A 12,672-nucleotide genomic window follows, 5' to 3' on the forward strand; every position below is an offset into this window, starting at 1 on the left:
TGAACTGCCTTCGCCAGAACAGGAAGACTGGAAAGCCGCATAATTATAAAACAAGGATTAGAAAACTACAAAAGTTTTTTCATAAAAATCGCATATAACAACAACATTTTGAAATCTCCGCTCTCTTGGTTTCGGGCACAGATGCTCTTAGCGACATCAAAATAGCAAACGAAAGGGTAACAGTGTACGGTAAACGCAGTAAAACAAAACACAGAAAACTTATCTTTTTAAAACAGAAACCGCGAATTCATTTTCCAAAGGCGTCAACAAAACTCTTGGCAAACTGCGGTTCAAGGCACTCTTTATTTTCTTCCTTCAACCACCATTGGCCAAAGTCCGCCACCACCTGATGGCCTACCGGTCTCTCGTGCAGTTTCCTACAGAGCCCACAAAAGCCGGCCGGCGGTCCGCAGGCCAGCTTCCGCAAAAACTCCGCGTTTTCGCCGTCCGCAGGGATGTTCCATCTTTCAGCCTTGTCCAAATACTTGGTCCACGTTCTCCACTCCAAGTACTCGGCGTAGGCGCTTGCGTTCTTATCCAAGTACTCCAGGTAGCCGACCAGTTCCTTTGAAGAGTTGAAGCTCTCCACGTGGATGAACGATTTCTCGGGCAGGACGGCTTTGACGTCATCCAGTGTCGGCCCGAACACCACCGGGACAGTCCCGCTGAGGAGGGCGTTGTTCCAGATTTTCTCGGTCATGTAGTCTTGGCAGTGAAAGCTGTTCTCAAAGGCCAGGTAGAACTTGTACCTGAAACCAGTGTTTGAATTGGCTTAAGTCAATCACTTAACTGCACTTAAATCTCAAGTGAGTGCACTTAAGTTACTTTTTTCAACATACTTGACTTAAGTCATTTTGGGAAAAATGACTTGACTATGTAACTAGGGCAAATGACTTGGGTTAAAATGAACTGGTTTTTCATTAAGCATATCCTATTTTTTTCACATAAAACAATATGCTTGCTATATGCTGCGTTTTCTGTTATTTTTTAGTTGAGTTATTGCTCGTCGATAACGAATTTTAGTACTTTAACGTTTATTTTTGATGACAAGCACCGAAGTGACTTGGAATTGACTTGTTATAATTATGACTTCACTGGGAATTGACTTGTTTATTAAAAAATATTTGACTTGGACTTAAGTTATTTTACGAATGACTTGTTTACAACACTGCCTGAAACGTTGGCGGAAACTTAGTTTGGACAAAACAACTGGGAACAAATATCATGCAAGTCTAAACATAATTGTTTATCAAGATTACTTGGCAGTGACACCGATTGTGCAAAATTTTAGTAAGTTTTGTCTTTTAAAAACAGACTTCATAAAAATGACACAAATTTTATACAAAATTCAAAGTATATATTAGGACGTTATGGCAACTAGGTTATGCTTTTAAAATATTTAAATTTTACCTTCAAAAATACATTGATTAACTATAAAGCCAAACCAGTAGAGTTAAGAGTAAATTAACTTGTTTATTGCCCTGATTGATTCGCAAAGTTGTTTGGATTTTTGTGTAAATAAAAACTTTACTTTACTTGACTTCAGTCATTTAAAAAAAATGGCTTGACTTTACTTAAGTCTTTTATACAATTGACTTGACTTAAGTAATTGAGTCAAATCACTTGGGTTAAAATAAAGTGTTTTAATTTAATTTTATTGTATAATTGAGCTATTAACTCACGCTTTGTACGTAAAACCATTAAATTGCTACATGTTGTCTTTGTTTGTTTTTTAGTTGGATTATTACTCAAATAATTGGACGAATTTACCAAATTTAATGGTTTAACGTTTAATGTTTGTATTGTATTAGTCAACTTGTATTAGGAGATGACTTATTCTAAAAATGACTTGACAGGGACTTTTGGGCAACTGGTGATTTGGACTGGGACTTGGCTTGTTATGTTTTAAAAAGACTTGACTTGGACTGAAGTTGTTTCGCAAATGACATGACTGGGACTGAAAGTGTAGTTGGTGTCTTCTAGGACCTAAGTCAGTGTTTTTCAGCCTTTATCAGGCCACGGAACACTTATAAATTAAAACAATTTTGCGGCACATCAAACGAAAGTTTATAATATGTATTAAAATAAACAAAATAACAACACTTCATTCACTTCCATTGAGATAACATATGCATGTTTGGATAAGACAAAAACTAATATTACTGTACTGTACTATAAACTAATTTAGCAGAAACAAGCTCACGGAGTTACATTCCTATTATTACACAACAATATATGAAGCACATTACAATAAAAACATTCAAAATGGCGATGACTTTTATAAAAAAAAGCTTCTTTCGTGAATCGTGGTAAACTAGCGATTGTTCGACTGTCTTGTGTTCCGTAGAACTTTATCAAATTAATAAATTTTAACGACGGTTGAAAACCACTGTTCTAAGTCAGTGCTTCGCTACCGGTGTGCCGCGATACCATGCCAGGTGTACCGCGGTGCAAAATGTCTTTTTTCACTAAAATTTAGTACTGCTAATAATAAAAACGCATACAGTTTAGGTAGGCTTTTGATTGTATGCAATAATTTTAGTGAACTTACTTCATATTTAAAACTTTTTTTAAAACCTAGTTACGTTCAATCGTATAAAGTCGTAATTTGGAAAGATTTTTTTCACGAACTCAACTACCAGGCGGTTTGCGCGTCTAAACAATTCAACAATGGTTCTAACGAAAGCGAACCCCGAAGATATTATCCATGCGTTCGAAATCCGTACAACTTCCGTATAAAACTATGGGAAATTTTTGTTCTGATAAATCCGCCTCGGTTCGCACTAGGGTTCCTCTCCGGGAAATTCCCGAGATTTCCAGTGAATTAACGATCCGAATCTCGGAATTTTTTTTTAAATCCCGGTTATATGGCAACATGGCAAAATTGAAAAAAAAAAAACTTTATAAAGAAAAAAATATTACCAAACCTTTTAAAGTCGCTGACTGAGTTGTTTTATTTGCGCTTACCAGCGGAAAAACTTAATTAAATTTATTCTACCAACAAAAATGCGCCCTGCGTGCGATTTTTTAAATAAAAACAAATAAGAGTGCAGCCTTTAAAACGAGAAGGTCTTGTAAGATTGCAGAAGCAATACTATAGAACATAAATGAGCTTAATTAAATTTTTGGAGCTAATATAAAATAATTTTGAACTTTATAATGACGTAATTAGATATTTTTTTCGTCGAGATTCCCTGGAATCTAAAAAAAAATCATTTTTTAAATCCCGTTTAGTGAAAAAATCCGGGAAAAAGAGGAATCCTAGTTGGCACTACATATTTTAATCTTGGCTGTTGTTGCACAACTTTTTCTTGGTTGGTGTTCCGAAAGACGTACGAAATACAATGTTTTAGTAAGTTTCAATTTCCTAAGGCCTTTTAGAAGCCTTTCATATTCTTTGATAATAATCCATCGTGTGCGCTAATCGAGGCAGGTCACATGTAGGACCTTGGGCGGGTTGTTTTAGAACTCCAAAAGCCTGAAATTAGATAACAAGCGAATATAATACGTCAAAATTTTGCGGCTTCGGCGTATATAACCTTGCACATTGTTTTCCTACTTGTCTGCATATTAGCCCATGAGTTTATGGTTGTTTTGTAAAAACTTTTGTACTTGTGCCGCCAAGAAGAAATTTTAAACCCTTTTGGTGCGCCGCAATTGACAAAAGATTGCGAAGCACTGTTGTAGGTAACCGCAGCAACAAACAAAAAAAAAACTGATTTGAAACTTCGTAAAGCCAAATGACAATCACAAATTTTAAAGTCAATTCCACCAACTTTGCGACGACTTTGGAGAATCCCGGGTCCCACCGCGAAGTGATGGGAAATGGCCTGGTGCAAGCTCCGAACTGATCCAGCCTCAAACCAGCACCACGAAGAGATTCGGCCAGTTTGTTTCGGGGGAGCTTGTTCCTGCAATTGCTCACGATCCAAATTCCTATTCTACAGGGAAGAAAGAGTTTAAGAGTTATTCGAAACATTCAAAATGATATCTATACTTCTACATGGGCTTTGATATTCTTACTACGTCTAACTACAGCCTCCAGTCATTATGCTCCAAAGAGTTTATTGCGTTGCGTGATTTCGACCAAGAGGCAAATTGAGTTTCGAGCATATTCACGTTTTTTCAGCTAAAACCGTTAAAATCACGGTTGTACACCAAATAGTTGTTTTTCAGAAGGAGTTGTCCTTTGGCACAAGTGCTCACACGTACCCTGGGAGTCTCTAAATGTGTGGACAGGAAAATTCGGCCAGAAACAAAAAATTGAGTTTTAGGCAGATTCAACGTTTTTCAACAAAAAAACGTTAAAATCAAATTGTTGTTTTTGCAGAATGTGAAGTTTTTTTTGAAATAACGTTTAACCAAATCGGCAGTTATATTTTTCTGTGGAATGTTTATAAAAAATATCGCCTCGCCTTTGCATGTAACTTGGGACGTCAGACAATATCGGAATGGAAATCGATACCCGAAGCCAAGTTAAAGTATCGGTGCTCGTCCGATACTAGGGTGGTATCGGTACCGATCCGATGGTACCGATCCGATACCAAATTAACATAGAAATTTAATCTATAATTTGTAAATCCAGCGCAATGATTTCTAGCTTGAATTAATTTGTTTAAAAGTAGTGGATTAGTAACTGGTGTTCTTTAGCATTTTGCAAACGTTTCGAATAAATCTTAAGATAATGGTTGGAGGTTGTAGTTAGACGTAGAATGAATATCAAATGTCATGTTATCAAATAATATCAAAGCTACCTATTTCTCTATGGGCGTTGGTAGTAAAAAACTGCTCCATGTGGATCAAATCCCAAATTTGGCAAAATTCAGAGGCTCCTTTTGATAGCTGGTAAGTAATTTTAAAATCAAGAAATTATGGCGATAAAAGGCAAAATTTTCCAGGTTATTGGACCAATAAATTATGGCGATAAAAGGCAAACATAAGGATGTGAAAATGGTAACGCTCTCCACTAATAAACTTAATGTGTTTAAGGCAGATGAAAGTAATAATTTTCTGAACTTATTAACACTTAAGCTAAGTATGGGCTAATAACCTGTAAAATATTGCCTTTGAACGTTGTAATTCACCTATTATATTTGCCTGGGCATAATAATGACGCCATCAAGTATCGAAAAGGATTACGATACTTTACGTCAAAAATATCGGGTATCGGTATGGGAATTAAAAAATATAAGTATCGGACAGCACGTAACACCATACAAGTAACAGACGACAATGTATTTAATTGAAAGCAAACTTTAAATGCCTGATTATATATTCATTCTAGATCAGGGGCCGGGAACCTTTTTAGCTAAGGGAGCCGTTAAAAGTCAAATATTTTGGATGTATTTCTATGACAGCCATATAATACTTTTTAACATCTAGTTATAGGTTGACAAAAACTAGTAAATGGAGCAGGGCCGTTTATTTTGTTCTCATTTAAAGGACAGAACATAATATGCACTAAAAATTAATTAACGAAGTTTGCACAACTTTGATTACGGAGTTACGTTCAAAGAATAGGGCCTGTTGGATTCAAAGAAATTCTCGGAGGGGTTGGGGCGGGGGTCGCGTACTATTTGCAAAAAGTAAACTCACAAGTAGAAAACCTAATAAATTTGTAGCATTCGCTTTCTCCGAAGCTGCAATAAAATAAATAGTGAAATTGCCTAAAAAAGGACTTAAATATCGCCAAGTGTAAAAGAACTAAAAAATATCGAAAATGCCTGTTACAAATGTAAATGTAATTGCAATTGAACTGAATTAATGTAATTAATCCAACTCTGATGTGTATGCATCTTTCATTGACTGCACCTACCTGTCTTTCGCTCTGACCAAATCCTGGTTGTCGGAAAACTCGTGCACGAAGTCTGTGTGTCGCTTGGCTTCTGGGGGAGGCTGGGGAAGGGAGGCGATGGCCGATTTTAACATCGCTCCTGACGTCACTGCTACCCCTCGCAATTTTGCAAGGAGTAGCATGGGGTCGTTGACGCCGCCTCGACGCCTTGGTGCAAAAAAACTGTGTTTTATCATAAGTAAAAATAATTAAATTCAGGCTCTTTAGAAACCAGGCCTTTGAGCCGAAGAAATCTGATCTTACCGGACTTCAAATCTGTCTGATCGAGTAAACATGCTGGAAAAATGAATTCACACAACTTGCTAGTGATATAGAGAAAGGTACCTAAGGATATTGGCAAAAGGTCTTACATCAGCCTTTCTTAACCTGGGGTAAATTTACCCCTGAGGGTAAATTTCCTCACTTTATGGGGTAAATTAACTATCAATCAAAATATCCACATCAGCTGACGAGACAGAAAAATATTGCCAGCTGTAGGTATTGGTAGCACTGCTTTTTTGAAGCTAGCCTATAGTACCCTATTGATTTTTATCGCCTTGTATCGATAACGTTATGCTTCGCTAATTGATCACTCTTTTAGTTTCGTGACAATATCCTTATCTTTCAGTTACTTCATTAATACGTCATTTACTGTTTGAAGAAATCAGGTTCTTCGGCCGTCACGGCATATATGATTTAGCGCAGCGGTAGACGGAGATGTTTAAAATCGTCCCTAATTTGTAACATCATAACAAATGCTGTTGATTTCTAGTAAAACATCCGCGTTTTCTGAGGTTGCATTCCACAGGCCAAATTAGAAAACATACACTTAGAAACACAAACAGGCGAAGAGTCTTATCGCTAAAAACATTTTTTTACTTGTCATTATGAATACATTCCCCGGCGAAGTAGGTGCCCGTTCTGCTGCATTCTAGCACTTGTTTTAACATTGCCTATATTTGTCTCCAAAATGGGGTCGCAATGTAAATTATGATTACATCTTATTTAAATTGGGGTCGCTTATTTCAAAGATTGGAGACCACTGGAGAACGTGTCTGCGAGCAGTTTTGAAAGTTCCGATACAATTTTTGAAATTTCAGTGCTGGTTATACATGTGATTGCCTAATTTTGTCACTGGGTACGGCCTAAATGGCCAAGTTAGTTTAAAGGCTTTAAACAACTCATTGACTGATTATTAGGCCTATAGTCTGTAAAAGTAACAAAAAATGTAATCTTAAAAATGGCGTGTCCCAAAAGAAGAGAAAGTACGAGCAAAAATTATTTTAATTTTAGATTTACATATTTTATTGAGAATGGTCTTTAAGTTCCTCAGTGTGTCTCGTGCGTGGAAACAATTTTAAACAGTACCATGAAACCGGCTCCTTTAAAATGGCACCTAGCAAATTCTCATCCAATTATGATGAGCAAAAACTGGCGTTTTTAAATCAAAACTGTCCAGTCTGAAATGAAAAAAATAGACCAAACTGGAATAGGGACCCGTCGCATTGATTATACCTGATGTAATTTGTTACTTTCCTTTTTCTAATAGATGAGAACTATTTTATATAATGGGGGGTAAATCTGATAGTTATTTTTGTTAAAGGGGTAAAACATACAAAAAAGGTTAAGAACCCCTGTCTTACATACAGTGGTAGAATTATTCATACTGGGACCGTCGCTCTGCCAAATTAGCTACGCAGGCTCAGAGGGGAACATGTCGATAATCTACCATGGCACCATTACTTGTATACTAATAGTAGAAATACCTTCATTTTAAAATGATCTACAGCTATTAAAGGGATCTTGGATGTTAATATGTCATTTTTTTAAATATATAAATAGTGGAAAACGCTCTAGATCGCAAACCATTTTGGTCCCATTAGCGAACCATATCGGCCATCCCTGTTTGGAAATCAACATCTATCAATTCTTCAACATCTAGCCCTCACTTTAGCTTCTTGAGAATTCGGGGTAAAGTGTCGTAGGGGGCGTAAACCCCCGAAGAGCGACGCACTGTCATGGTGAGGTTGTAGTAATGGGCTTTCATTACGTCTCGGTAGTTGTTCGTGCTCTCTTCGTTCCAGTACACGAACTTCTGGCTTGACTTGCTGCAAAAGGAGGTTTTCAAAAACATATTTGACATAAATTTGAACAAAATATAATTACACTCTTTTAGATTGAAAACTATTCGATTTTTTTCGACAATGAGTTATTCAGTGTTGTCACTTGACTTAAGTGCACTTTTGAAATTAACCGACAGGAATCTGTTGGTTACAAATACATCTTCAACCCCGGGATCCAGTTCCTCAAAACGTAAATTATTCTGTTTCTATAAAGTTGTTACTTACCGGTGGTCGGGGTACGGAAAACCTCTATTGTGCGAAGAATGGAAGACGACCGAGTCTGCTTTGTCTAAAAGCGATCGGTCGAATGTAAAATCGCATCTTCCGCAAGTTGGAGAAGCCAGCGAGAACCTGCAAAACTTTGTTTTTAAATAACTTTTTTTTAATTTGAGAATATTTCTCATTTTGAAAAGTTGTTTTTATGTGAATTTTTTAATTTTGTATAACTTCAAATAACAACGTCAGGTTTTTTCAAAACAAAATGTCATTTGTCAATTCTAATAGATTTTTTTTCGAAAAAGGAAAACTACGCCTTTATTTGGACATTTGCTAAAAAAAACCTTCACAGCGACTGTAAGCAAACCAAATTAAGAAACAATCTTTGGCAATTAAAAAAATAATAATAATTAACTTTCAGCATTCGACCAAAACACATAAACCCACGTTTGTCCTGGCTTCATTTCGAAATCGTCTATGATGAACTCCACGGCGCACAGCTTGTCGTTACCAAACGGAACATTCCAGAACAAAACGGTTTTCGGATCGAGCATGTCTTCTTCCTTGAGTTCATTCGAGCATGACGTGACGTTTGCTGTAGGCTTTGGAGGACTTCTGCTTGTTGCAGTTGCAGTGGAACTGGCAAAAAAGCTTAATGACAAGGGTGTAGAACAGTGGTTCGCAAACTTTCTTTGCTCGCGGCACACTAAAAAATCTTAATATATATAAGAGAAGATTTGGGAGATGTCTGTGTTTGTGTAATATGTTCGCCTGGTCGGTCGCTGGCAGAGAGGAAGATTACACAATGCTGATAACACGTGATTAGTGATTAAATGGTCACAGTGCGTTCGCACCTTTTCTTTAGTGACCTATTTCAGACACAAAACTGTTTTTTAGGTTATACGTTAATTTTTTATTTTTACACTATTTTAACCAAATGTAAAAATTAATGAGGATTTACGGATACCAAGAATTAGATCTTTAGAGCCACGCAGATAAGTGACATAATTAAACACGCCATTCTATTAATGCCACTTTCATACGCAGGCTGTGGGGTGTCATTAGGTTAACCGATTTTAGACACACGATATGACATGATTTGAAATTTCAATTTAGTGACACGCAGTGCAAACGTTTAGGCATAAGTAAAATGTTATGCCATTTAAAAAAATATGTTTGTATTATTTATGCCTCTTACGAAGATCTCACGCTATCCGTAACATTACGTTTTGGGTATACTGATTGCCACATTCTCTTCGATAATCATGGGCTATAAACCTATAATATAAGGCTAGCAGTTTAACATGTTACAACGTTATGTGCAATAGTGATAAAGAGCCCACAGCATGGTGGATTGTTTCATTTTGTTTACCCAGACAAACTCCAGGTAGACTTCGTACATTATCGTGGTTATTGTAGATGTAATTAATTTTTAACCAATTAGAATAAGCAACAATAGAGTAATTTTACAAACACCTTTAACAGGCGTCAAAATATATTTAAATGTCTCAATATTATTTACTGGTAATGGATAGTGCGATTAGTGCGTATTTAAGTCTAAAATGCTTGCGTGTATGCCTATCGGAAATGCAGATAATTTATTGTTTTCAAAATTGCAAAAAGTTTTGCGACACACTTGGCAATCTTTCGAGGCACACAGTTCGGGAATCACTGGTTTAGAAGGTTCATAGAACTGGGCTAGATTTAATGGAGAAAAAATTTTGTCTACTTTATCCTGTGTGAGTTTAAACTTTATTCCAGTTTATATTATTAAGACCAAAAACAGTAGGTTTTCCATGTCTACTTGTTTTAAGAGGTCAATTAATTATGCCATCAATAAAAAATGCATGCTAATTCACCCGAACCTTTATTGAGGGAAGTAAAAAACTACTGAGTGTCACCTATAGATTTTGATAAATATTCATCCGGAATTTCTAAGTAAGTTGCAACACAAAAATGAACACTTTAAGTACAAAAAAACAGGTATCATCATGGCCACGCGGAATGAGCGCACATATCAAAGTGCCTTCAAAAATGTTCGCACATTTTGAGATGGGTAACGTGGGCACACGTTTAGAACATATGCGGCATATGTTTATGATTAGAAAACACAAACGTAAGAGCACTGCTTGGCAAAACAGGCAGTGAAAAAAGGCTTTTTCAATACCTTCGATCTTCTCTCGTTGGCTGCTTGAAAATGATTTCCGAGAACTTCGCAGTGCTTTGAAAAGACTTGGTGAAGACGAGAAGAAACGGAACGACGCAAAGTAAAGCGCAGGCTAGAAAGAATTTCCTTGCCATAGCGGACATGTTTATAATGTTAAAACGTTGCGGACGCTATGCTGTACGGGAAATAATGGGTTAGTTGACTTTGATTGACGGAGGCAGAGTTGTGCAGCCTGCCTAGTACCTGGTAGCGGACTTGGACAACTGGAATTCAGCTTTTCTAAATTCGATTACAATTAGAATTACCAAATTACCGAAAAAAAGTTAACTTTGGAGCATAATGGTTTGAGGTTGTAGTAAAGCGTAGTAAGCATATTAAAGCCCATACAGAAGTAGTTAGCATTTTGAACGTTTCGAATAACTCTTTATTCATTTGTTTAATTGTGAAAATAACGGCCCAAATAGACGTTAAAAGCGACATGCTTTATTTTCAAACGTTTCGGCAATTTCTAATGCCTTCATCAGTGATATGCCTCTATTTGGGCCGCTATTTTCACCATTAAACTTATGAACAGATCCGTATATAGTGTTATTTATTCATTTCTACCAAAAAAAGCTAAACTTTTACCAACAACGAGGTAATGGCTTATACTTAGCTTGCAGTTTTGCCAATTTGCCCTGGAGTTGTAAATATGCTAGTAGTTGGGAAAAAGGCACCTTTAAATGCGTGCACAGCATTTAGCACCAGGAGGACTACCGAGCCTAACGAAATGCGACTTGGCTTTGTTTGCCCGAATCTTTTAACGTCTTTTCAATTTCAGTATAGCCGTTGTATGATGAACAACGTCTATCTAACCTTTAAACAGGAAACATTGAATACAAGCTGCTTTCCGCTATGTGCGATCTTATGGCGTGATTTCGATGGTTTTTCACATGGTGAGCCATTCAGCTGTAGAGTCTGTATTGCTAATCTTTTTCTGTTCCCAATGCATCATCTCTCCTTTTAAGGTAGGTTTTTGAAAACTAAAAGCAAACTAGACGGGGTTGCGGTTGTTGTATATTTTGTCGAGGGGTATTTTTAGGGCCCTATATTTAAGGTTGGTTTGTCAAGTAGTTGGGTCAATAAAAATAGATTTATTACCAGGTTATTCTTTGTAATATTATATATTACACTTTGGTTTGTTGGTTTTCTGGTATATAGGAAGTTGTATTTTCCGTTGACTTGTTCCTGCAAGCAAAACAGATATCGGAAACGAAATTTTTGCCTTCACCCATGACTTTACAGATGCAAAGGGGGAAGTTAGCCAAGAGATACATTTCCTGTGATCGGTTTTTGTTGTTGTAAAGACTAATCAAAAATCATTGGTTTCAGTCTTACCAACCCCGCCCTCTAACAAGTTTTCTTTGATAGACAAATAAACAACAAGTATAGGTTGAAAACGTCCTGCCTTCACTTACCACGTCGATACAAAAGGGTTAGTTTTCCAAGGGATACATTTTAGTGCCGATCATATCGTAATGAAAATACAATTTTGGTAATTTTACAAAGAAATCGTACGTTTAAAATTTACTATTTGGAGTCTGTCCGAATAATAGTTTTTCTGTAAATTCTGGACAAAAAACGGTCTGAAACAAAGAACTAGATGGGAGTCGGTATTAGTTTTTTTGTACCCCAATCAAAGGAACCTAGGGGTGCAGCCTCATAAACCTCTACAGCCCACTAAATACCACTCTATGTCATGTCTGAAATTTTAAAAGTTAAAAAAAAAAAAAAAATCGGTCTGAAACACACCAAGCAAACTTTAGCAAACCATAGCAAACCATAGCAAACCATAGCAACCCCCCAAAAAATACGAGAAAAAACAAGATATGTCCCGAAAATACATTTTTGGCCCATATAATAAACGAAAATTTGTACGCTTATCCCAATATCACTTGCATAGTTGAACGCCAGTTTTTTCGAAACAGCACGCTTCTTAAGATTACTTGATTTATAAATTTACGTTAAGGCGTAAATTGTGACGTAAATTAAAAAAAAATTGTGCCTCGCTGAGTAAGAATCTGAGTCCGGCAATTCCCTTAGTGGGGTGTTATAAACTTTACCAAACCAGTATAGCCAAGCCTATAGTAATCTGAAACTGTTAGTTTTCTACACTTTTAACGGGCACCCTGCTTTACTGTACATAACAAACAGCTGAGCTTTGCTATATTCGTGCGAAATTTCAACACGGCAAACTACATTTGGGCATCTTGGTACAACCCTGCATAATAAAATATCTACCCAAGTGTTTTGTATACGTCTAGCTCTAGCACATGTCTAACAACCAATAGATA

General features: G+C 36.6%; 1 protein-coding gene across 1 annotated transcript; it reads right to left on the bottom strand.

Annotated features, from left to right (window-relative positions):
• Positions 1-42: 42 nt before the first annotated feature.
• On the bottom strand, positions 43-10,510 carry LOC146133607 (alpha-(1,3)-fucosyltransferase 7-like). The gene is made up of 7 exons (XM_083397802.1): positions 10,340-10,510; positions 8,620-8,811; positions 8,182-8,307; positions 7,783-7,941; positions 5,816-6,001; positions 3,777-3,941; positions 43-749 (listed from the first exon to the last, which is right to left on the bottom strand). The coding sequence occupies exons 1-7, from the start codon at positions 10,480-10,482 to the stop codon at positions 248-250; spliced, it is 1,473 nt and encodes a 490-aa protein (XP_083253928.1). The 5' UTR covers positions 10,483-10,510; the 3' UTR covers positions 43-247.
• Positions 10,511-12,672: the final 2,162 nt, after the last annotated feature.

This window comes from Ascidiella aspersa, chromosome 9 (genome assembly GCF_963924565.1).
Source record: "Ascidiella aspersa chromosome 9, kaAscAspe10.2, whole genome shotgun sequence".
In the NCBI taxonomy this organism is placed as follows: Eukaryota; Metazoa; Chordata; class Ascidiacea; order Phlebobranchia; family Ascidiidae; genus Ascidiella; species Ascidiella aspersa.

Bases quoted from the DNA above. Each gene is read 5' to 3' on its own strand.
- LOC146133607 (XM_083397802.1), bottom strand. From the start codon at position 10,482: ATGTCCGCTATGGCAAGGAAATTCTTTCTAGCCTGCGCTTTACTTTGC. The intron at 7,942-8,181 runs GTAAGTAACAAC...CTCCTTTTGCAG, and splicing joins TTTCCGTACCCCGACCACCG to CAAGTCAAGCCAGAAGTTCG. The intron at 6,002-7,782 runs GTGAGGGCTAGA...TTTTGCACCAAG, and splicing joins CGAATTCTCAAGAAGCTAAA to GCGTCGAGGCGGCGTCAACG.